We start from the raw sequence: 27,404 nt of genomic DNA, 5'->3' as shown, positions 1-27,404 counted from the left end.
GGATTGATAATGATTTAGAACAGTAAAACAAAACACAAGAATTATGGAGGGTGTCTTTGCACGGGTTAGATCAGGTTTGCAAGTAGTGCATTTGTAAAATTGTATTTTTTATGCTTTTCTAAACTTCCAAGCATGTTGACATTTATTAATTGTTCTATCCATTCTTGTTTGTTTCTGAAAACGGGATGTGTGCATGTATGTAATTCTTTTCAACAAATCTTGGCAACAAAACCGGCCGCGGCCGGGGGGGGGGGCAGCATCAATAAGTTAACTAAGTACATACATGTAATTCAGAAAACGCAGAATTGCATACATGGGACTGAGTTTATTGATAAAACACAAATACGACTCTACTCACTTAGAATGGCTATAATAATGAATGCAGAGATATAAGGAAATATCCCATTAAATTTCTTGCATTCTTGTCAGTCTTCTATATTGAAAAATCTATCAAAAACAATTTTACGTCTATAAACTTTGTTTAAAAGAACAAATACTCTATGAAAGTAGACGACGTCGTTGTTCGGGGTTTCGCTTCGAAAGTCGATGTGTAGAAAGGTCATGACCTGCGATCACGCGTTGAATCCATGGAATGCGTTGACCAATCAGATTGCTCTATTTACGTAACTCGTTTGAAGCTCGTTTTGGACAGGCCCTCATAATGACTTGGCGGTATGTTTCCCTGGTTCCTGACTCTCCTCATCTGACCATGAATTATGTCTCATTTTAAAGAGTGATAATTCAGCTTTACAACTGTTATTAAATTTGAAGGACGCAAGAATCATGAAATGGTATTATACGTCGTTAAAGCTGAATGATTTGAATTTTTCCGGGGGCAAAGTTCTAGGGCAGTTTACCTTACTAAGTTAATGAAATATGTCGATAATTATGGTATATATCGAATCCTTGATTCTTCCCCTTTCTATCGATATAATGTTTATGGTTTAAAACAGTAAATTAACCCGGTAAAACGCAGAGAAACGAGACCCTTGCGTTCCTCATTACGTATTCATGAACCGAGCGGTCACGAATACGAGCTGAATAAATACGTGCGAATTAGCTCGCGTGGCGGAGTGACTGAATTCACCTACACTCCATGTCTCAAATTGCAAGCAAATTGGCTTGCATTCAAATTGTTCCGAATAGTAGCATGAATTGCACATTATACGGCTGTAGGTAATAGTACCTAATGGCACCTCTTTCCTTTAAAGAATGATATTTCCCTCATCTAAACACTGGGTTCAATATAGTGTTCCCCTCAAGGCCAGTCAATATTATATGATTGTTACTCCTACAATATACATGTTATGCCAATAATTAGAACAGTAAAGCCATTTATTTGCAAATTTATTTATCATTCATGATATTTCAGTAATTTCATTGACCACATTTTGTTTCATTATTTTCACTACAGGTTGTTTGTACATAATGAATGTATTGATGATCTCTGATGGAAGAAACTAAAATGTAGCTGAATTTATTATGCAAAGTAAGTGTAAGATGACAAGAAGAATTACATGTGTCATGTCTAAATTTCTATTCTGCATCTTTCATATTTTATTCTCCCAAACTATGCAATCCTTTTAGGAACTAAACCACTTGATTAACCACTGATATACAGATGGGGAGGGGGGATCTACCCCAAAAAAATTTTCTTCATGACCAACTAAGAAATATTTTTGAAATAAAAATGTCAATTTTTGCTCTTTTGCTTCGCTCCCTCACAACTCTTTATTAATTTTATGTAATCGCCGATATCTAGCCTCCTAAAATTTTTGTAGCTCATTCTGCCACTGTATTAAACGGTTCAGTTAGTCATATACAGTGCTTATAAAAAAAAAACAGGACAGATTTGAAAAGTCTATAAAATTTTTGTTTCAAATTATTACATCTATATTTTGGTGTTAAAAGAAATCTTATCTTTTAAATGCCATCAAAAAATTTAGTTTCGTTCATGCTTGAGCGAACACGGAATGTTTTTGTCTGGGGTTGAAAAGGAGGCTTGCGCCAAAATGGCATAACATGATAAATATGATGATCAGACTTCTTGCTAATCAGCAGACTTCCTCTTTAACTTTTCATTAACTTTGCCATAATTTTCGAATTATCATACCTTCATTTACTGCGCTCCTAAAAAAAAATAAGGAGAACAAAATATCGCGCTCCTTGAAAAAAAAAAAAAACCTTTACCAAAAGTTGCTGAAATTTCACATTTTACATCTTTATATTCATGAAATAGACATCTATTTTCCATAATTCCTTGCAATTATTCTTATTTAGTTGGAAACTACCGAAAAGATGAAGAATATTCACCCCTTTCCTGACTCTGATTTATGATGTTAAACTCGGTAAATATTGTAGTCCCATATGTAGATTTTCATGGTGTTGACCAAGTGTAAAACGATCAATAATGATCAAAACGATCAAACGATCGTTTTCAGTTAATGTTTGCAACACCATGGAAGTCTACATATGGGACTACAATATTTACCGATTGTAACATCAATCAGAGATTAATATTCTTCATTTTCCTGATATTTTTCAACTAAATCAAAATAATTTCAAGGAATTATGGAAAATAGATGGCCATTTCATGGATTTAAAGATGTATTATGTAAAATGTGAAATCTTAGCAATTTTTTTTTTTTTTTTAATGCTAAGTTCACACCAACGGCGAATGCCGCGCTTTGAATTGGCGATCAATTCGGCGTAATTTTTGTTTACTTTTCAAAAAAATCTCACGATGTCAGATATGTATGCTCTGATAAGCTCTGATACGAAGTTCGTTCCCGCTTTGGGCGACAAATTATTTCCCGAATCGCTACGGCTTCTCACGCTTTGATGCCGATTGATCAGGATTTATTACGCTTTAAATCACGCTTTGATATGCTTTATTACTCTTTGATAAGCTTTGATGCGCTTATCACGCTTTAAATAACGCTCTGATACGATTATCAAGCTCTCTTGTGCATTGATAGGCTCTGTTAAGCTCTGTTATGCAATGACAAAATTTGAGATTCTGATTGCATCCCTATGGAAGCTTAAAAGTGCCACCCAGATGTTCAGATAATCATCTCGTCATGTCAATCCTTGAAAAGGATGATCAGGGGGGCGTTTTATGAAAGGACTTGTCGGACGTTTTATCCGACGAGTCCCACTTTATCCGACAGTTACCATAGTAACAGTGCCTCTCTGCCAATCAAAATCATGGAAAGATGTCAGATCTGACAACTTGTCGGATGAAAATATTGATGAAACGCTCCCCAGATGACAAGATCTTGGATCTCGTCATGTCTACATCCCATGGGAGAGATGATCAGATGTCATCCTCCACAGGATGTGGACATGAAGAGATCCAAGATCTTGTCATCTGATCATCTCTACCACAGGATGTAGACATGACAAGATCCAAGATCTTGTCATCTGATCATCTCCTCCACAGGATGTAGACATGACGAGATCCAAGATCTTGTCATCTGATCATCTTTACCACAGGATGTAGACATGACGAGATCCAAGATCTTGTCATCTGATCATCTTCTCCACAGGATGTAGACATGACGAGATCCAAGATCTTGTCATCTGATCATCTCTACCACAGGATGTCGAAATGACGAGATCCAAGATATTGTCATCTCATCATCTCTCCCACAGGATGTAGACATAACAAGATTATTATCTGAACATCTGGGTGGCACCTTTAAGCTTCCATACATCCCGCCTCTGATCCAGAGTATATATAAAGATGCAGCAGATACACGAAATCATTGCATCTTTGGCAGAAGAACAAGATATGGAGGTTCAATACGTACCAGAGTATGAACCATCTTATGATGTAGACATGACCTTTGTCTCCCTGCTATATAACTACATCCTAGCCCTCGAGGCAGAGGAGAGAGAAGAAGAACAGCAAAGACAAGAGGAGATTGAACTACCAGCAGGAGGGAGAAGACCAGTCATCAGGTGCTGCTGGACCAGGCCATGGCTCACTGAAGAAAGAAGACAGCAGTATGGCCAGTACACACAACTGAGGTTAGAGGACCCTGTTGCCTTCACAAACTTCACTAGAGTGACCCCTGAGGTGTTCGATGAGATCCTTGCGAGAGTGGCACCAGTCATCCAGAAGCAAGAGACTAACTACAGGCACCCTTTGTCAGCTGGCCTCAAACTGGCAATCACCTTGAGACATCTGGCCACTGGGGACAACTACAGATCACTGGCATATGGTTTCAGATGTGGTATCTCAACCATATCAGAGTTGATTCCGGGAGTGTGCAGGGCCATTGTAGAGGCGTATAAAGATGAGGTCTTCAACATACCTACCACCCCTGAAGCATGGAGCACCCTTGCCCAGTAGTTTGAACAGAGATGGAATATCCCCCATGCAATTGGTGCCTTGGATGGAAAGCACATAGCCATTAAGAAACCAGCAAACACAGGCAGTCTCTACCACAACAACAAGGGGTTCTTCTCTATACCACTGCTGGCATTGGTAGATGCAGAGTACAAGTTCATCTGGATTGAGATGGGAGGTAAAGGACACATGTCTGACTCCCAGATATTCACAGACTCTGAGCTCTTCGAATGCCTAGAAGATGGGTCCATAGGGCTGCCCCCACCATGCCCTCTCCCTGGAGAAAATCAGCTTGATATTCCCTACTTCATCCTTGGTGACGATGCTTTTGCCCTGAAGAGCTACATGATGAAGCCATACAGTAGAAGAGGGACAGAGGATCTGCAACTACAGGATCTCAAGGGGGAGAAGAGTGGTGGAGAATGCCTTTGGCATCATGGCCAACAGGTTCCGGTGCCTGTTGGGAACACTGGAACAGAAGGTAGATAACGTCAGAGATTTGGTGGAGACTGCTGTGGTGCTCCACAACCTGCTGAGGAAGAGGGTGGCCCTGGCAGCCAATGCGGTGGACCACGAAGATGAAGAGCACAACTTCGCACCAGGGGCCTGGAGAGATGGACCTCACTGGGAAGATGTTCCGCAACCACCTGCAAGGGGGAACCTCGCCACTGTGGATGCCAGACATCAGAGAGATCATCTCAGAGAATACTTCGTCTCTCCAGTGGGTGCTGTTGACTGGCAACAAAGAATGGCTGGGGTGGTACTTCCTGATTGAGTTAAGAAAGGAGTGGCTCAGATATCGTCAGAAGCAGATGATGAAGATAAAGACTTTTGTGTCTGGAAATAAGAACATCCTCCCACATGCACACTTTGTTTATTTTTTAATATAAGTTTGAAATAATTTTTGTATTATGTGTACTTGGGAAGATGTTATTATTATTATTGATGTTATTGTTGTTATGTATTTCATCTGCTTGTAAAATATAAATACAGACTTTATTGATTTTTTACCCATGAAAAATCAGATAATACTACTATTGTAAATCAGGAGGGGAAATTTAAAGGAATCAAGTTGCAGAATTTGAAATTTAGATATGTGCGATAAAAGATCTTTAAAATACGAATTTTTTGTTAAATTGATTATTACAAATTATTACAAATTGATTTTCTTACTAATTTAAAAATTAGTAAGAAAATCAATTTTATATGTGAGAGTGTACAAAGTGGGGTCACCGCTTTTAACCAAGCTCTCTTAAACTCTGTTAAGCTTTCCTACGACTTTGTTAAGCTTTGATAAGCTTTAATACGCTCTCCCCGCTTTACGCAATCCGTGACAGATCGCTTCAAATTTTTAAACAGTTTTAAAAATTTTGGCGCTCTTGCCGAATGTCCCGAATGCTCAAAGCTTTCTCATGCTCTATTACGGTCTTTACGCTTTAATTAAGCTTTGTTATGCTTTGCCGCCGCTTTAAAGCGCCGTTGGTGTGAGCTTAGCATAAGCAGGAGCGCGATATTTTGTAAACGTAATGACCCAGGCCTAGTTTCACCAACAGATTAAATAATAGATACACAGCTACTGCATTTACAGTGTTAAGAAAAATCTACATATTTAGCATATATGTATTGAATTACATTGATTTGAGCTCCTCAAGGAGAGCGATTCTGAGGAGCTCCACGAAATTATAAACGTGAAGGACTGAATTATGCGGTCAAAATTCATTTTCAAATCTGTTTATTTGCTTGAATTGTCCTATTTTTATCTTACCCTTATGAAGTCCTTGTAAACATGATAACTTCACTTTAACTACCTAGGCTCATATAATTTGGTGTGTATGATACTAACTAGCATGGATCCCAGGAAGCCTATTGATTTTGAGGTCAAAGGTCAAGATCACAGTGACATGTTTTCATCTTACCCTTCTGAAGTCCTTGTTAACGCATTAACTTAAGCTGAACTTAAACTAGGCTCATATAATTTGGTGTGTATGATACTAGTATAGATCCTAGCAATTCTATTGATTTTGAGGTCAGAAGGTCAAAGGTGTAGTCGCCACCTTCCACTTTTCTTGCTTGACCAATAACTCCATTTTCCGTGTTACAGACGGGCATATTATGTGCTTGCCTTAGCGACACTCTTGTTAATGATGCTGCTAGAATGTTGTCAGTATGCTGTAAAGATATACTGTGAACACCATTCAATTGCTTATCGAAAATTCTGAACATGACCAAAACATTGGGTATGGCCGCAAGAATTTGCCTGAATATTTCAAGTGCACTCAGACTGCAGTTGGAATTTTTAGAATGCCCCTCAAATATCCAAGAATATAGCACAAATTTTTAATCTGACTCCATTGTGGCTTGCTCCACCTCTATTGTGACCAGTGTGTGATGAGTGGCCTGGTTAATTTACCGATTTTGAACTCTAGTTTGGGAAATTCAAAATCTCCCTCTAATTTTCCATTCTTGTTGATTCTGCTTGATTTTTGCTCATTCTGCCCAAGAAAGATGGGGCCTTAAGGGTCATTTGAGATCAATGAACTTGGGTTTTCTTGTATGAAAAATGGAAATACACATTTTCTTATTCCTTAAGGCTTGTTGTTTGTAAAGAAAAGGCATGTAAAGTATCTGTTGCATGTTTTCACATTCAGATTTGATTACATGTATATTCATTATTGACAAAAACAAAGAGAATGTTCTTTATATAATGTTACAAATGTACTGCTATTTTTGGACCTAGTTTATGAAACTTGGACATAAGGTTAATCAAGTATTACTAAACATCCTGCCTGAGTTTCAGGTTACATGACCATGGTCAAAGGTCATTTAGGGTCAATGAACTTTGACCATGTTGGGAGAATTATTTTCAAAATCTTAACCGAAGGTTAAGTTTTTGAAATGACATCATAACTTAGAAAGTATATGGACCTAGTTCATGTAACTTGGGCATAAGGTTAATCAAGTATTAGTGAACATCCTGCTCGAGTTTCAGGTCACGTGACCAAGGTCAAAGGTCATTTAGGGTCAATGAACTTTGGTCAAGTTGGGGGTATTTGTTGAATTACTATCATAACTTTGAAAATTTATGGATCTAGTTCATGAAACTTGGACATAAGGTTAATCAAGTATTAGCAAACATCATGTGCGAGTTTCAGGTCACATGACCATGGTCAATGGTCATTTAAGGTCAATGAACTTTGGCCGTGTTGGGGGTATTTGTTAAATTACCATCCTAACTCTGAAAGTTTACGGATTTAGTTAATAAAACTTGGACATAAGAGTAATCAAGTATCACTGAACATCCTGTACGAGTTAAAGGTCAATGAACTTTGGCCGTGTTGGGGGTATTTGTTAAATTACCATCCTAACTCTGAAAGTTTATGGATCTAGTTCATAAAACTTGGGATATAAGAGTAATCAAGTATCACTGAACATCCCCTGTGAGTTTCAGGTCACAAAACCAAGGTCAAAGGTCAGTTAAGGTCAATAAACTTAGGCCATGTTGGGGTAATTGTTGAATTGCCATCATAACTTCGAAAGTTTATAGATAGAGTGATTGAAATGTGGACATGGATGTAGTTGACAAGTCTTAAGTCACCGTTCAAATGTCATTTATGGTCAATGAACGTGGTATTATGTCATTATATGAACGGAGTTTTTGTGAATGATTATTTTATAGTAGTTTTCAAAGTTAGCACTGCTGCTATATTAAATCGCGTAATGCAGGCGAGACTGCCGGAGGCGTTCCACTTGTTTATTTTGAAATGCAAATAAGACTAGTTACATACCTGGAGCATTCCTCTTGAATGCTTGATTTACATGTATTTTTGAAATAATTATTGTATTAAAATGTAAATTGAAAATATTTTTGTTTAATTTTGCCTTGCAGATTGACTGTTTTTGCCCGTGTTGATAATACAGGCTTCCTGCCAAAATGGATGGTTCAGAGTCGTCAAGCTGCTTTCAAGCAAGTGAACCTCATCCTAGAAGCCCAATACCTCTGCCAGTGTTTTCTGAAAGTCTTGACAATTCGGCAAATCCTGCCGTTAATATGGAAAAAATAAAGCCAGATGAGGACCAAATAGAATCAACTCACTCACTCACAGCTACTGTTCAGATGCAATCAAAACCAGGTCAACAGATGGAATTTCATACAGACACCTCTGCACGTGACCAAATGGATTTTAATGAAACAGTTACTCCAGTTGATGGGAAAGCAAAATCTAATGAAACCCACCATGCAGATGATCAGATTGTCAATGTCACAGCACATGCTTCAGATAGAGAGACCAAATCTGATCAACCAGACATTGTTGCTGACAAAGGAACTCGTAGTGAAGCTCTGACTTCTGTGGTCAATGATATAGCACAGAATGCAGATAGAGAGATTGTTTATCACACAAAGGGTGCAGATAACATGAATACTGATGCTTGTGACGTGATAGATGAACAGATGAAAGATATATATATTGCAGATGAATTAACCAAGACTGATCAACCAAACATTGTTGATGAGAAAGCAAATTCAGAAGAAGCTAACAAAAGAGATGAAAAAAGAGTCCATGATAGAGCACAAATAGCAGATGAACCCACCAAATCTGATGAATCTGTCATTGCCCTTGAGACAACAAACCATGATGAAGCTCAAGTTGTTGATGAAAAATCTTTGTCTGATGACTTACTTATTGCTGATGAGGAAATAGGCTGTAATGAAGATCACTCTGATGTGGTCCATGATACAACAAGGCGAGATGATGATGGAAAGACTAACTGTCAAGTAAAAGATTGCCATGATACAACACATATTGCAAACAAGGAGACAATTTCAGATCAAGTATGTATTGTCAAGAATGCAGACTTATTGCATGTAGCAACTAATCATGATCATTTAAATACCCAGAATTCCAGTGATGTAGCACAGATTGCAGTAGAAGAGACCAGATCTGATGAGCCAAACATTGCTGAGAATAGAGACTATGCAGCTGTTGACATGGAAGATGATCAGATGGTCCATGATACAACATATGATGCAGATGAAGAGACAAAGTCAGATCAATTACACATTGATGAGAAAACAGGTGATAAATTAGCAGGCTTTGAAGATTACCAGATAATCAAAGATACAGTGCAGAAATCAGAGACAAGCAGAGCAGAAATGACTCATTCTATGGATGACTGCATTGCATATGAGACACTACACAAAGCAGATGAAAAAATGGAGTCAGTTGAATCATCTATTGAAGAACACCAAACAGAGTCAAATACAGCACCCATCAGGGGTGAGAGAATGGATTTGAAATGTTCACACAGTTTATACAACCAGATGAAATCCAACCCAACCTCCTCTGTCGAAGAGAAAATGGGATCTGATAAACATCTCAATGCACAAGAACCAATGGAGTGTGATTTACCTTTCATTACAAATGATATTAGAGAAGCTGAGAACAATAACCAAGTAATCCATGATGCCACAGTAATTTCTAAGGTAGAAGGAGCATCTGTGAGACCATGTGTTACAGATGACCAACCTGAATGTACAAAATCACTTTCTCCAGATGATGAGACAGAATCATTTGGCATATCGCAAGTTTTGGATGATGAACTAGAAATTGATAAAAAGGTCAGTCATGCTGTAGTAGCAACTAATACAAATGATGAGCGTGAACTTGATATTAATGCACCCTCAGATAGAGAATCTGTTGGAGGAGGCATTGTTGATGATTACATGGAATGTGATACAGCATCTGTTGCAGAAGAGCATGAAGAAGCATACAAACCTGGAATTATAAATGAGACTCAATTTGCAATGAATGACTCCAAGTCTGCTGTGCCATGCAACTCTGATGAGCGGGCCAAATTTGATTTCAGAGGAGGGACAGCATCAGATAAAATCCAAGCTACAACTGAGACTGAATTAAATACAGTTCCTATTTCTGACTTGAATTCAGATGAGGATTTTGGGGCAATTCCAGATGCGATACCTACCAAAGAATCTGATAACGTGCCTGGCATGGATGATCAATGTGAACTGAAATCTGGAAATAAACTTTTGGTAGCAGAGCCAGAAAATTCAGTTGTGGGTGTCACTAAAGATAATCTGATGCCATCATATGCAGATGAATGCTCTGAATCCAATTCTTTACAAATTCCAATTAAACAAATGGAAATTGAAAGTGCCCTTGGTGTAGTCGAGCAGATCAAATATGGTATATCTCAAATACCAGTTTTACATTCAGACTCTGGTGCAGCATTTATGAATCCACAAAGGAAATCTGAGGTACAAATAGACACACAAGCAGAATCTGATGGACAAGTGATAGACACACAAGGAAACTTTGATGGAAAATTGTTAAACACACAGACAAAATCTGATGGACCATTGGTAAACAGAGATAACAAATCTGATGGACCAGTGAAAGACACACAAGCTTCATCTGATGGATGCTTAAAAGTCACACAAACAGAATCTGATGGACCAGTAAAAGACTCACAAGCAGAATCTGATGTACAAATGAAAGACACACAAACAGAATCTGATGACCCAGTGATAGACATGCAACCAAAATCTGATGGACAAATGAAAGACACACAAGCAAAATCTGATAAATTGGCGATGGGCACACAATCAGAATTGGATGGACTAATGAAAAACAAAGCAGAATCTGATGGACAGGTGATAGACACAGAATGTGAATCTGATGGACTAGTGATAGACACAGAATATGAATCTGATGGACTGGTGATAGATACACATGAAGAACCAGATAGACTAATGATAGATCCACAAGCAGTATCTGATCGACCAGTGAGAGACACACAGACAGAATCGGATGAACTAGGGAAAGATTCACAGGCGAAACCTGATGAACTAGTGATAAACACACATGCAGAATCTGATCGACAAGTGAGAGACACACAATCAGAATCTGATGGACTACTAAAAGATACACAGGCAGAACCTGATGAATTGATGATAGACAATCAAGCAGAATATGATGGAAGAATGATAGACACGCAATCAGAATGGGATGGACTAGTGATAGACAGAGAGTATGAATCTGCTGGACTGGTGATAAATACACAAGAAGAATCTGGTGGACTCATAATAAACCTACAAGCAAAATCTGATCGACCAGTGGGAGACAGACAAACAGAATCTGATAAACTCTTGAAAGACCCGCCAGCAGAATCTGATCAACTAGTCAAAGACACACAAGCAGAATCTGATGGACCATCAAAAAATCCACAAACAGAATCTGATGAACTCTTGAAAGACCCACCAGCAGAATCTGATCAACTAGTCAAAGACACACATGCAGAATCTAATGGACCATCAAAAAATCCACAAACAGAATCTGATGGACCAGTAAAAGACGCACAAGCAGAATCTGATGGACCAGTGAAAGATACAAAAACTAAGTCTTGTGAACTGGTGATAGACATGCAACCAAAATCTGATGGACTCGAGAAAGACCCACATGATGGGTATCAAAGATTAGCAACTCACAAAGAAGGTGTTTTACTAGAAAGTACACAGATTGAAGGTAATGAAGATGATTCTGCAATAGTAATACAGGAACAACGCTCTGTAAGACAAGTGGCTGCTTCTCAGATTGTAGACTCCATTTTAGATAGGCCAATGACAGAAGTATGTGACAGAAAAAAAGCAAATAGTGATATCAGCAGTAAAAAATATTCTACTGTCTCTATCGTGGATTTGAAAGGTGGTTCTGCTGTTATAGATCTTATTCCCAATCCAAGATTTGGGTTTGAAGGTGCTGATTCGGCGAAAGCTCTTATGAATTATTGTCATCAGAATTCGAAAAGACCATCAGCAGAAAATGTAAGAAGTAACGCAAAGAAAAAGCCCAGACTCTCCGGAAATCATCGCATGCTTTTTGGAACCCAGGATAGCTCAAGTGAGAATAGAAATGTAGATAAACAGTGTTGTGACCAGATACTGCCAACCACAAAGTCTAATGGCACAGATAGAGTTAAAAAAATTGCCAGAATTCAAACTTTTGAAACTCATCCGAAATTCATCAAAATGGTGGTTGATACTAAATATCAAGGATCAACTTCTTCAAAATCCTCTGGTTCACTAGTGCAGCAGACATCTGCCAGTGCACCCAACATGGCAAGTTCATCAAGGCAATCATGTCCTCAATATATTGATGAAATGGCTGTACCAAATATATCGACAGAATCTGTTCTTTCACGTACCAATGTGAGCACAGTCCAAAATCCAGTACCACCATTGCCACTACCGACTGGTTTTAACATTGTTCCAGTGGCAACAACACCTTTTCTTCCCACTCTGCAATATAATCTTCCAATGACACAAGTCCAAACAGGTATTAGCAATGTGCCAGTTGTGGCAATGCCTCAACTCACCAGTTTAAGCACTGTACCAACCAATTCCACACAAATGAGTTCTGCATTTTCAAAACTAGGAATGGCTCTTTCCTCGACACCCCAGAATATTGATTCAATGGCCCCACTGCCATCAATTTCTGTTCAGGCTAGCACAAGAACTGTTTCAGCATCGTTGGACTGTAATTCTGCAAGAACGCAAACTGCATACAGTTCTGTGAAGGTGCCATTACAGACATCAGGAGATAAAGTTCAACCGCTAAATAAGCATCAGGTTGCACCAATCAGTGTATATCATATTGAGCCAGCAGTTAATCCAGTTGCATCTATGCCCCAACTTGGCAGTTCAAGAATTCCACCAACCAATTTGACACAACCGAAATCCTCATTTTCAACTGTAAGATTGATCCTTCCTCCAAAACTCCAAAATGCTGTTTCAGTGGCACCAGTACAGTCAATCCCTGTACAGACGAGCACAAACACTGTTTCAACAGCATCATCGGAATGGAAATCTTCAGGTCGGCCTTATGCATACAGTACAGTGAATGTACCGCCACCATCTCCAGGAAAGGCAGTTGAACCACGCTTGGAGTTTCCAATAGAACCAATCAATGGAATTGAAACTGGGGCAGCAGTTAATCCACATTGTCCAGGAATTGTCCATCTAGGGTATAATCAATTACCCCCTAGTCAAAGGGATCAGGTTTTAACACCCTCCTTCTCTATGTTGCAGAATTGCCAAAGGCATGAAGGAAAACAATGCATTCAACATGCATCGGCTGTAAAGCCCCACATTCCATCAACCATCTCAAATCCTCAGTCATCTGTTCAAAATGCATTTTCGCTATACCAACAAGTGGCAAACGCCACAATCCTTCGTCAAGTAAAAAGTAAGCCTAACGACCCCTCTCCTGTAACCAGACAGAACCAAGTTCAAGAATGCTCACCAAGTAATAATAAGAGAGCAAAATCTACACTGACTTCTGACCATACTCCCAAGTCTTCTTCACATCCTACTGCATCCTCTAAGATTACAACACCAACTACCAAGCATTCCATGAAAGTTGAATTTACTTCAGTCAAAATAGCGGTGCCAACCACTATGCCTGCATGGGTACTTGTGAATCCACTTAACTTCAGCGCAACTTCATCTTCACATACTCCAATACTTGCTTCATCTCACACTCCCCCTTCGCATGTTGAAACACATGTTCCAAGAGCGATTAGTACTCATACTGTTGAAGACCATACCACTATGACCAGAGTTCAATCGCATATATCCCCTGTTCCTCTTGAACAAGCCATTGTTAAGAAAGCGAGTATGAAACGACCTTGTGAGAATGTTGGAGGAGACCAAAGTAAGAAGCCACGACAAATGAGTGAGGGGGAAATACTTGTGGAGAGACTGCAAAAAGTATCAGCTCATTTGCTTTATGTAGTCTTGGAATTATTGCAGTTTGTTACTGCTAATCGGTATAGTCCTTTGCACAATCCAGCAGTCTGTGATCTGACGTCTGAGGAGCTGAGTGCGCATGGTGCGTTGTTAGCAGCAGTATATGGTCAAAAGTTTCATGATACATTAATGGTCAAGAAAATCATTAGTGAAATAGCTGATTTACCAATCCACAATATAGGTGAAGATGAGCCCAGGAGAGTGCAAGAAGCAGTTGATTCTTTGAGTGATGTAGGATTGGCTAAGACAGAGAAATTGAACAGGCTGTCTCAGGTACTGTTCTCTGACTATGAACGGGCTTTCTGCAGTGCCACTGGAAAAGCAGGCTTCCCACCATTCTGCAAGTCAAGGATGTTTGTCCTACAGCATGCATACTTACTTACAATTGGAGGAAATGCATCCAAACAGATTTCAGAAGGAGAAAGGATGAAGCAAGTTCTTGATTCAACAGCCAACCTTTTGAGGATGCAAATGACACAAGAAGGAGGGTACACAGATCTACAGCGAGTCAAAGATTGGATGAATAAAGAGCAAGAACGAGTGAAAACCATTCTCTGTGAACATCAGAGGGAACTTGCTGAACAAAGGAAAAATGCTCGTAAGTTGATAAGTTATTCTTGGTTGTAAAGTGTATATTGATAAGTGTGTAATGGGTAATAGTAGAAGGCTTTCTAATGCTTCCACTACCATTAACCCTTTAAACCCTCAATTACTTTGGAAAATCATGACCCTCACCCTGAATTATGGGCAGATATCAAGCTTACCAAGGAGTACATGTCATATGAAATAAATTCTCACTTATTGTTATGATTCAAGCCCATCCATGTCAGCTGCACCTTACTCTGCTGATACCCTTTCTGGCGTGGCTGATGTTTATACCCCCATCTCACTAGGAAGGCGATCGTGGCGACCATGGCGATCTGTGTAAATCCCGCAAATCGTAGCAGAATCTTCCTCGAATTCTATTTTTAGCCTGCGAGACGATTGCACTGCAACTTCTATGCGACCGACCTGCGCTGAAGGCGATGGTAATACGCTGAAAGTACGACGACGCCACTTTCTTGCGACGATTCGAGGCAGATGTGATGCGCTGCTTCTGCGATCAAAGCGATCGTACAACGAGGCTCATACGCTAATTAGGACCTCGGTACGGTGGTGCTACGAATGAAGCGATTATGTTACGTTCATGATGGGCTCTTGAAACGATTTCAAGCAATCGGCATACTAATCGCGGCACATGACACATTTTTCAGTCGATTGCCAACCTCCGACCAACATGGATGTCCAGATTTTGGTTGGACTTATACATCTTGGCATTCTTAAAGAACATCAGTTAAAAGTTGAATGCGAGGACAGGAGAAGGAGGAGGCCAAAAAGATACAGGGTCCGATCCTGGCTGTCACCTAAGTCATAATATACAATATTTTTAAAATTTCATTCAAAAGATGTCGATGAGCCTAATAGTTAATATGAGGGATGCATCCAGAATTTCATAAAAGAGCATAAAAAGCTTTGATATTCTGTTTATTTTTTCCACAAAGTTTGTCACTCAAAAATATTTGGTAAATTCCTTTCAAATTTGCTGACAAGAAGTAGTCTACTGATGTGAGAGCACTCATAAAAAGGGAGGGGGAGGGGGCACAATGCCAGAATCTCCCTAAAGTTTGCCTTTCCCAATCAATACATTAGTGATCGAATCATTAACAAAATTTGATGTTGTCTACTGTCACTGTGGTTAGAATTCAATTTATTTTCAAAACATAATCAATTTATTTATTTCTGCAGAGGTAACCCATTTCGTCATCAAGACATGTGAGCGTCTTTTTTCTCTTTCCAGCTGGCTCAGCAGTAAGATTTTCATCCTCCTCCTGTACCCCCTCCTCTTCCTCCTATACCTCCTCCTCCTCTACCACCACCATAACCCCTTGATCTTCCTCTTCGACTGCCGGCCTAAGAGGGGTAGCTTGGGCAGCTTTCCCCTTTCTGGTCCTTTTTCTGGGAGGTATGTTTGAAAACGCCGTGGTATCGCCTCGTAATCTGTTGCAAATATGATAATCCGCCACCATCGGCACGGCGTTTTATAGCAGCGCGGACGGTTGTTGCGCAATCGCTGCCCAGTCATCAGCGGCGCAGCAAAAGCGCAACGCGAACGCCTGTAGCGGGCTGAGAACGTGTGCCACATGCCACCCAAAGAAGGAAGCGTCGTGGTGGAAGCTGTGTGAAGCGTGTCGAGCGCAAGGCAGTCGCCTTGTAAACGGAAGCAGCGTAGCAGAATTGTCTTGGGAACGGGCCTGAAAACCACGGGCGATCGGTGCCGCTTTTAATGCGCTTATACTACGCTTTATGCGTTGGGGCTCCGTTACAGCTACGAATATGTCGTTTGTAATATGCTCATGACTCGATTGTGATGCGCTTTAGCACCTCCGCGATCTCGCTACGTAAGTTTTGAACATGTTCAAAATTTTGTGGCGACCATAAAGATGGTGGCGATCCTTGCCGCTTCAGAAAAGATCAAGGTACGACGGAGAAGATTTAAAAGATCAAGGCACGATCAAGCTACGTTATACCACGCTTTGTCGATTTTTGACGATCGCAGTGGAATCGCCATCTAGTGAGATGGGGGTATTAGCTACCCATACTCACGATACCAGAGGTGAAGGCGAGACTTAGGGATCCAAATGTTGTCTGTCGTCTGTCCGTCACAAACCTTATGACACATTACTCCGCAACCATAAGTCACTTTTCAACCAAACTTGGATGGTATATGGACTTGGAGGGCCTGCATGTTATGCTGCTGTCGTAGGTCACATGGTAAGGTCAAAGGTCATTTTCAGGTCAACATTAAAGTTTACGTACTTAAGGCTCTTATGACAAGTGTTATTCTATCCCAGTCATTTCACAATGAAGTTTTGATACAATTCTGTTGCGTGCCTTTGCAAATCACGATATTTCTGGTTATTTTCATAAGTGGGCGAGACACAAAATCGCTTTTGCCTTGTTTAATAATACAAGACCTGAAGTTTCTGGGACAATTTTTTTTCCGACTCTGGCAGCCATTTGTTATTTCAAAATGGCTGCCAAAGTATGGATACATATTAGTGTTGTAAATGGTATATTGATACATATTTTGTTTTGACAGATTTTTTAAGAACAGGTTTGATCATGATGTTTTCCCCTGTGATTTAGCTTGCTTTTATAACACTTTATAAAATCCCATAGAAAGAAACACCAGTAATTCATCTATATGATAAAAATGATGAAGTATGTGATGTGGTATGTAACGTCAGTTACGAAAAACATGAACTTTTTTTCTCATTTCCAAGAAAAGAGGATATATTATATGAAACTTGGTAGATTTTCTCCTTAGGTAACACCCCTCCCTTCTACACCAATATTAAAGATAATCAATTAACAATCAAGCCATAGGGTACCATTAAATATGTGTAACGTCAGTTACCATGTGAAAAATGTAATGTCAGTTACCGAGATCTAATGTCAGTTACCATGATAAAACGTTGGGTACCAATAGTGAAATGCAAATGTGATCAATTTTATGGTGAAGAAATATTGTATACTTGTTATTGAAGGAGCTTGCTATTGACTTTAAAAGTTATAGTTCACAAGGAATATTATATAAAATTATGAAGGAAGTTGCATTCCCATCATGCAAAAAAATTCTGTGAAATTGTTTTGCATATGTACATGCACTTACCTAATTGTTTGTAGATCAGGCAAATTTTTTTTTCTTTTTTTTTCTGTTTTCGGGGGGAGGGGTGTACTTTTTTCCAACCTATTGCCTAAATCTACAACATTTGATAAGCTTAACATTGCGATGAATGGGTAGTCTGCAGGCACAGACCCTGATAAAACTTTTATCAACAAGTGTGTCTCCACGCAAAGACTAGCACATACAAAACCCGAGGGCCTTCAGTACACAACGCATGAGTAGGCTGCAATTCAGACCCTTTACTCCAATGAAGGGTTTGCACAGCAGACTAATGAATTGGGGTTTCCAGTGCCCCTTTTTTTAGTTTCTAGGATTCTTTTGAGCTTTGCCGGGCTAAAAGTAAATTCCTGGTTTTTATACCCATTAGTAGTGTAGATGTGTGATACAATTTTTGTTTAGGTTTACAAGACTGCATGGATCTACTAAATCTGTCTTTTTTTAATTTACAAATAGTTCAGTTTCAGTTTGGAAGCTGGAGTTTATTTTTTGTTGACAGCTTAAAAAAGAAAATAGCAGAAAGAATGATTAAACAAATTATGAAGAAAATTGAAATCGACAGATATGAACAAGCATTGCTTGCACTGACCAGAATATAAATCAATTAAACTGCATGGCTGCATGAGATTTGGGGGAGGGGTAGCCTAGGGGAGGAGACCCTTATTCATTTTGCCTTTTTGGAGGGGAGAGGGAGGTTGGAAAAGGAAAAGGTTTAAAATGTCAATATAAAACTGATGAATATATGTAAATGGGTGTATAGTCAGAAAAATCCATGTGTACAGTCAATGCAATATTAAATTACTATAGGAATACATGTACATGTAGCTGCTATGACCCCCCCCCCCCCTCCCGAGTAAGTAAAACATACATTTCTTATCTTTTGATAATTTAGAATATGAAGTATTATGAAACTTTTAGGATTTTAAAAAGCCTTACATATAAGTACCAATAAATTATGCCTTTGAAAATCATATAGCACTGGTAAATGTTAATGTGTAATATCAGTTACCGACAAGTAATAATAAAATGTTCAAATCAAACAAAGGCGTTAAAGAAATTTTTTTTTTTTTCTCATTGAAATGTTCCTAGAAACTCGGGTATACTTCCACATCAAGATCACTTTCATGTGAAGCCCTGCACAGAAGATACAATGCAATGATTCCACACATTTTACATTCTATACATGTGTTATCTCTATGGCAAATTAAGTGTAATGTCAGTTACCAGCATGGTCGTGGAAAAGCTATCATAGCCTCCAAAAGACAAAAACAAATTATTTAATATTTTGACACATCTTAACCTAGTAATGAAGGTATATTTACATAGGCGGATCCAGCTTTTGGTGAAAGGGGGGGCGCACTGCCGAGCGGCGCACAAATTTTTGCACTTCACCGGCGCCATAAAAGAAAATGTTGAAAAAGGGGTAAAGTCTGACCCTGTTAAATGCTCTTCAAAATGTAGGATTTCCAGTCATGCCATTTTGCATGACCACACGCAGATAATATTTCCGGGGGGGCAATACTCGAACTTATTTAAAAAAATAAAATAAAAACGATAGAGTAAACGGACCGATCTGCTCAATGGGGCGATTATTTTTGTTTTTACAAGTGTAATAGTATTTGGTGCACATCTCACATTTGCACCATTTTCATAGTTTTCATGAAATGTTAAGGAAAAAAATGTGTTTTCACAACAGCTGATCGGGAATTTGCCCCCCCCCCCCCCTCCCCCTTGCTGCGTACGACCATTCCCTGAAATCCACTTAAACATATCTCATTATAACAGAAAATATACATCAATGTAGGCACAAGAGATTTAATATCACTTAAGTTCGCATGCGTTCGGAATGCTCTATTGTCTTGCTAATCCCCATAACGAATGGGTTCGTAGTGCCCCCTGCATACATCCGAACGCGAGGATTACTGTTAATAAAGAAGTCAATAGAAAGCGCTGAAGTACTCTGTTCAGGATACCACTGAACGCAAGGATTACTATTAAAGGAGAATGAAACCCTTGAAACCAGCTGAATCCATATCAAAGAGAAAAATCAAAGAAACATATTGTTGAAAGTTTGAGGAAGATTGAATGAATAATAAGAAAGTTATGAGCATTTGAATATTGAGATCACTAATGCCATGTAGATCTTCCCATTGGCAATGCGACCAAGATCTGTGATGTCACACACGTACAACTCCCTCATTACTTTAGTACTTATTTCACTTATATTCTCACTTTTATAGAGTCTATCACAAGGTGAGGTGTTCTCTTTATGAGAGGACAAGTACAGAGGTTTCACAACATTATATCATTGATGAATCGTTTGTCATATGATTAGAATGAGCAAAAAGAGATGTTTTGGGGTATATTTTCAGTGTCCAAAAGGGGAGAGTTGTTCATCTGTGACATCATAGATCTTGGTCGCATTGCCAATAGGAGGATCTCCATAGCATTAGTGATCTCGACATTCAAATGCTCATAACTCTTCTATTGCTAGTCCTGTTTTAGTCAAACTTTTGTTGATCTTATTCTTTGATTTTTCTGCTTTCACAAAAGCCAACTTGCTCCAAGAGTTTTATTCTCCTTTAACAAAGGAGTCAATAGAAAGCGCTTAAGGACGTTCCACAGTTATGTTTGTGCGCATCATGATCTGCGCATATTTTACACTCTGCGCGCTGACGTCACAATGGATGAACTTGTGATTTAATCAGCTGTAGGTAATGTGAGCTGATTTTTCTCCTTATCTATATTAACTGCAGATCTGATGTGTTATTTTATGAAGCTAATGAACTGGAATTATTCCATGGACCATTTTTTTTAATTCCTCTACAATTTCAAAATAGTTTCTCTGTAGTGCTGCAAAGTATGATGATTATGACCCCCGAGTATGAATAAATGGAAAAGTGGTTCAGAATTTTTCCTCACAGATACTGCTTTTGGCGCGTTTTCGGGTGTTTTAAGAAGCAAATTTGCTCTAATAAGAGTGCTGATAGTTTCAAAACAAGCACATGAACCCATATTTTTTAATGTTTGCACCTCTTAGGTATACCTTCCTGAACAACTTTGCAAAGTTTGGTGAAAATGACATGGATTTTGAATAAAGTGCAGCATTTACTTCTCAAGTTTGTTATTGAAATTTGACATTTTTGAGGTTATATCTTTCCCGCAATTCCTAAGAACTGAGAGTGTTGTTAGACTTAAATGAGCAAGCAATTGACAGCAATCGATAGATTATCCATCTTACGGATACAATTATTAATCATATTGCAAAATTTGACGAAATTTTCATAGATTTTGACTGATTAATAGGGCTTTAATCTCAATGTTGTGATCTTGTGAGGTCTAAAAATGCCGAATTCTTTTGGATGCGCAATTCTTAAGAACATCATCCATTTTGGGTTAACTTTTAAGCTCTATAGCAAAAAATCAAGCACATGGACCGATGTTAATTTGTGCATATTTGGAATATTCAGGTGCTAAAGTATCTATGTGCAAAGTATGATGAAAACGACATGGATTTTCAATGTTTGGGAGCAAGACCACGGAACCACTCGCATTTTAGACGGTATTAACAGACTTTTGCTTGTTTTCGGTGCATTTTGGGCTGTTTCAAGCCAACGCGCAATACTTTGGACACTGATAATTTGAAAACGAGCACATGGACCCCAAATTTGTAATGTCTTAACTTCTTTAGAATATATTTTTCTACAAATCTAGAGAGTATGATGAAAATGACATGGATTTTGAATGTTTGGGAGCAGGACTAAGGAACCATTCATATTTTAGACATTTTGGACGGTATTAGACTTTTGCCCGTTTTAGGCGCATTATAGACTGTTTAAAGCCAACTCGCAACACTTTGGACACTGATAATTTGAAAACGAGCGCATGGACCCCATATTTTTAATATTTTAATGTCTTTAGAATATATTCCTTTACAAATCTAGAGAGTATGATGAAAATGACAAGGATTTTGAATGTTTTGGAGCGAAATATGGAACCATTCGCATTTTAGACGGCATTATTAGACTTTTGCACGTTTTGGGCGCATTTGGGCGATTTTTATGCCAACTCGCATCACTTTGAACACTCATAGTTAAAAAACGAGCACATGGACCCTATATTTTTAATATTTTTATGTCTTCAGAATATATTCTTCTACAAATCTGGAGAGAATGATGAAAATGACATGGATTTTGAATGTTTGGGGGCAAAACTACGGAACCATTCGCATTTTAGACGGCATTATTAGACTTTTGCACGTTTTGGGCGCATTTGGGCGATTTTCATGCCAACTCGCATCACTTTGAACACTCATAGTTAAAAAACGAGCACATGGAATCCATATTTTTAACTTCCCTACACCTTCGATATGCATTCCTCTACAATTTAGCCGAATTTGATGAAAATGACATGGATTTTGAAAAAAGTGCAGCTTACAAAATACTTTTTTAATTTTTGAGTAGATTCACGTCTTTGAAGATTTGTTTTTTCCGAGTTTTTGCACCATTCTTGCCAAATGAGGGCGCTGCTGACTCCAAAATAGATATAGTTCTACCAATTAAAAGACTTTCTCTTTCTTTTGTATACACTTTGTTATATGTCTTGAAAATTTGATGAAGTTTGAGGTGGTATCTACTGAGTAAAGATGATTTACACTCATTTGGTGAATTCGTGAGGTCTAAGAGAGGCATAATTCTCTTGATTGCGCAAGATTGCATATCATTCAAATACGGCGACTTTGAAGACCCGTAGAAAAAAAATAAGCACATGAACCTATGTTATTTTTTGCATTTTCATAATGCATAGATACCAAAGTAACTCTCTGCAAAATTTGGTGAAAATGACATGGAATTCATTTTAACTGTGGAACGTCCTTAAGTACTCCATTCAGAACGGAGAATGGTTCTGCTCAGCTAGAAACAGCTACAGCCGGGTCCAGGGGGATTTTCCCCAAGTGATCAATGTGACGGAAAAAAAAGCAGTTTGCCGATGTATGGATTTGAGATTCATTGCAGATCGTTTGGCGATCATTTTAAGAAACATCCTGAGTCAAAACTTTCCGCATTTTAATTTTGACGGACGTATTTCTCCATTTTTGTCTCACCTGCATAGTAGAGTGAGACTATACATGTAGGCGCCGCTTTTCCGACGGCGGCGGCGGCGTCAACACCAAATCTTAACCTGAGGTGAAGTTTTTGAAATGACAGCATAACTTAAAAAGTATATGGACCTAGTTCATGAAACTTGGCCATAAGGTTAATCAAGTATTACTGAACATCCTGCCTGAGTTTCATGTCACATGACCAAGGTCAAAGGTCATTTAGGGTCAATGAACTTAGACCATGTTGGGGAATCAACATCAAAATCTTAACCTAAGGTTAAGTTTTTGAAATGTCATCATAACTTAGAAAATATATGGACCTAGTTCATGAAACTTATACATAAGGTTAATCAAGTATCACTGAACATCCTGCATGAGTTTCACGTCACATGACCAAGGTCAAAGGTCATTTAGGGTCAATGAACTTTGGCCGAATTGGGGGTATCTGTTGAATTACCATCATAACTTTGAAAGTTTATGGATCTGATTCATGAAACTTGGACATAATAGTAATCAAGTATTACTGAACATCCTGTGCAAGTTTCAGGTCACATGATCATGGTCAAAGGTCATTTAGGGTCAATGAACTTTGGCCAAATTGGGGTATTTGTTGAATTACAGCCATAAATTTGAAAGTGTGTTGGTCTAGTTCATAAAACTTGGACATAAGAGTAATCAAGTATCACTGAACATCCTGTGCGAGTTACAGGTCACATGATCAAGGTCAAAGGTCATGTAAGGTCAAAGAACTTTGGCCACGTTGGGGGTATTTGTTGAATTGCCATCATATCTCTATAAGTGTATTGGTCTAGTTCATAAAACGTGGAAATACGAGTAACCAAGTATCACTGAACATCTTGTGCGAGTTATAGTAGTTTTCAAAATCAGCACTGCTGCTATATTGAATCGCGTGATGCAGGTGAGACGGCCAGAGGCATTCCACTTGTTGTTAAAAGGTGATCAATTACAGATATTTTGCGCTCATGATAAGAAATTTCCCGTGTATGAAGGGATGTCCAAACTTTGCGCTTTTTAATTTTGGCGGACGATATATATATATTTTTTTTCAGTTATATTGAAAGTCAATAAATTTGACATTCGTTACAAATCGTCTAACAATAATTTTAAGACATTTCTCGAGTCAGAAGGGATGTTCAAACTTTGCGCTTTTTGATTTTGACGAACGTATTTCATTTAATTAAAAGTTAATCGTCAGAGAACTTAACGATGTCGGCGCTATCTCTTCGACATCAGATAAGGCGCGGAGGTTGTCCGCTATTTTCTCCTTGATATTTTTTCTTCCCCTGGTAATCATTTATTTCACACCCTAACATCGTTTGCATGATCATAAAATAGGTTCTGACGTCAGAAAACGATGTCGATTGGCACTATCTCTCCGACATCAAGCGCAGAAGTCGCTATCCCCCCCTCTCTCTCTCTATATATATCTTTCTCTTGTTCTATCTCTCCAACTATTGACTTTCCTCCCACTCTCGTTTAGTTGTCTGACGTCAGAATCTATTTTATGATCACGTAAACGATGTCAGGGTATGAAATAAAGGATGACCAAGGGAAGAAAAATATCAAGGATAAACTAGCGGATGACCTCCGCGCCTGATCTAATGTCGGAGAGATAGCGCCAACATCGTGAAGTTCTCTGACGTCAGAACCTATTTTATGATCATGTAAACGATGTTAGGGTGTGAAATAAATGGTTACCATGGGAAGAAAAATATCAAGGATAAAATAGCGGACGACCTCCGCGCCTGTTCCGATGTCGTGGAGATAGCGCTGACATATTTAAGTTGTCTGACGTCAGAACCTATTTATGATCACGTAAACGATGTCAGGGTATGAAATAAAGGATGACCACGGGAAGAAAAATGTCAAGGATAAACTAGCAGACGACCTCCGCGCCTTATCTGATGTGGGAGAGATAGCGTTGACATCGTTAAGTTGTCTGACATCAGAACCTATTTTAAGATCACGTAAACGATGTCAGGGTATGAAATAAAGGATGACCACGGGAAGAAAAATATCAAGGATAAACTAGCGGACGACCTCCGCGCCGGATCTGATGTCGGAGAGATAGTGCCGACATCGTTAAGTTGTCCGACGTCAGAACCTATTTCATGATGTAAACGATGTCAGGGTATAAAATAAAAGATGACCACGGGAAGAAAAATATCAAGGATAAACTAGCGGACGACCTCCGCGCCTGATCTGTTATCGGAGAGATAGCGCCGACATCGTTAAGTTGTCTGACGTCAGAACCTATTTTATGATCACGTAAACGATGTCAGGGTATGAAATAAAGGATGACCACGGGAAGAAAAATATCAAGGATAAACTAGCGGACGACCTCCGCGCCTGATCTGATATCGGAGAGATAGCGCCGACATCGTTCAGTTGTCAAAAGTCAGAACCTTTTTTATGATCACGTAAACGATGTCAGGGTATGAAATAAAGGATGACCATGGGAAGAAAAATGTCAAGGATAAACTAGCGGACGACTTTCACGCCGGACCTGGTGTCGGAGAGATAGCGCCGACATTGTTAAGTTGTCTGATTATCAACTTTTAATTAAATGAAATACGTTCGTCAGAATTAAAAAGCGCAAAGTTTGGACATCCCTTCTAACTCGAGAAATGTCTTTAAATTATTGTTAGACGATTTGTAAGGAATGTTTGATTTATTGACTTTCAATATAAATTTAAAAATATTGTCCGTCAAAATAAAAAAGCGCAAAGTTTGGACATTCCTTCATACACGGGAAATGTCTTAAAATTCTCGACTAACGATCTGTATTGAATGTCAAAATGGTTATAAATTAAAAAATACGCCCGTCGAAATTAAAAAGGGGAAGGTTGATAATAAACTTTCAATATGAATGAATAAATACAAGGACGCGTGTTTGTTCGTCCAACTTAAGAAATGCTCAAAGTTTGATCATCCCTTTTTAGTCGGGAAATGCCCAGCGTTGTAGTAAGAAATCTCTATCAAGGCTTGAATTAATCCCCATGTTCGCATGTATTCATTCATTAATAATCCGACCGTTCGCTTTGCCATTCAGTGACACCCCCTTTTGTGCGAGAAGACAATGAAAATCAGTACTCTTCTCGGCTCACTCTTTTAGTAGGATTCTGAACATGAATGAACTTGAACGAACGGGTCTATTGTCTACTCTTTTAATCCCCGTTCAGAGCCTGTTCGCACGCAAGAGGGATTTAATCTCTTGTGCCTTAAACATATAATCTTTCTAAAACATATATAGAGAGAGATTGAAAAACTTATTAAAGAAAGAAACAAGCAAAAAGTAACACAAATTATGCATGTTATGTGCAATTTCAAAATCTCGTGTACTAACCCTTTTATTGCGATGAGGCCAATACTTTTGTATATTAATTGAGATTTTTTAACTATACCGTGTGTCCCAGAAAAAACGAAACCAAGATTTAGCGATGATTTATCATAACTTAATCATAAATAAAATAGACAAATGACCTACCAATGTAAAGCTTAGAATCTCCTCTTTCATCTGGTATTACTTAGATTATTCCTCATTCACGCATGATTGAGCAAAAACAATTCGAAGAAAGGATGCCAAAAACTCATTTGGCGGGGGGTATCTGAATTTCAAAAAGAAAATCACATGACTAAAAAGTTCAATATCTTTTTTCTTTGATACCTAAATCACAGAAAATGGTCAAGTAGTAAAAAAGTTATGATCCCTCGAAACAATGCTTGTATTTCCATAATTTCATTAAATAAACGTGTTTTCTCCGGTTTCCCACTGAAGCTATCGCATGGTAACAGACTTAATGCATGGCTGATCGTCAACAAAACGGAGTGTCGAGTGAGTTTGAATGCTAGCCTGTAAAACCTCTTCATTTTATGAAATTATTGAAATTCAAGCCTTATTTCAAATAATCAGAACTTTGTTATTTCTTGACCATTTTCTGTAATTGAGGTATCAAATTAAAGAGCAGATATTGAACTTTTTTAAAATGTGGTTTTCTTTTTAAAACCCAGATACGGCCCGCCAAGTGACTTTTTGGTATCCCCTTTTCAAATTGTTTTTGCTCACTCATGCGTGAATGAGAAATAATCTAATTAATTTCAGATGAAAGAGGAGATTCTAAGCTTTAAAATGGTAGGTCATTTGTCTATTGTACATGTATTTGCGATTAAGTTATGATAAATCATAGATAAATCTCGGTTTCGTTTTTTGTGGGACGCACTGTATATATTACACACAGGGGCGTTGATCCTTTTTTCCGATTGGGGGGGGGGGCAAAATCATGAATCAATTTTCCAAAGGCGCTCGATCACACAAAACAAACAAACTCACACACGCACACATATGCATATATATATATATTTATTTATTTATATGACTCAT

At 38.5% G+C, this 27,404-nt stretch overlaps 1 protein-coding gene across 1 annotated transcript in view; it reads left to right on the top strand.

The window, feature by feature from the left end:
* LOC129255385 (uncharacterized) overlaps positions 1-27,404 on the top strand; it is a 53,544-nt gene that overhangs the window by 7,868 nt on the left and 18,272 nt on the right. Inside the window, exons 2-3 of the mRNA XM_064097636.1 lie at positions 1,415-1,489; positions 8,241-14,775. Coding sequence (XP_063953706.1) covers positions 8,286-14,775 — 6,490 coding nt within the window. The 5' untranslated portion in view covers positions 1,415-1,489; positions 8,241-8,285. The remainder of the gene's footprint in view (positions 1-1,414; positions 1,490-8,240; positions 14,776-27,404) is intronic.

The sequence above is a fragment of the Lytechinus pictus genome, chromosome 3, assembly GCF_037042905.1.
Source record: "Lytechinus pictus isolate F3 Inbred chromosome 3, Lp3.0, whole genome shotgun sequence".
Lineage (NCBI taxonomy): Eukaryota > Metazoa > Echinodermata > Echinoidea > Temnopleuroida > Toxopneustidae > Lytechinus > Lytechinus pictus.
This window is presented reverse-complemented; position numbering and strand designations above follow the sequence as displayed.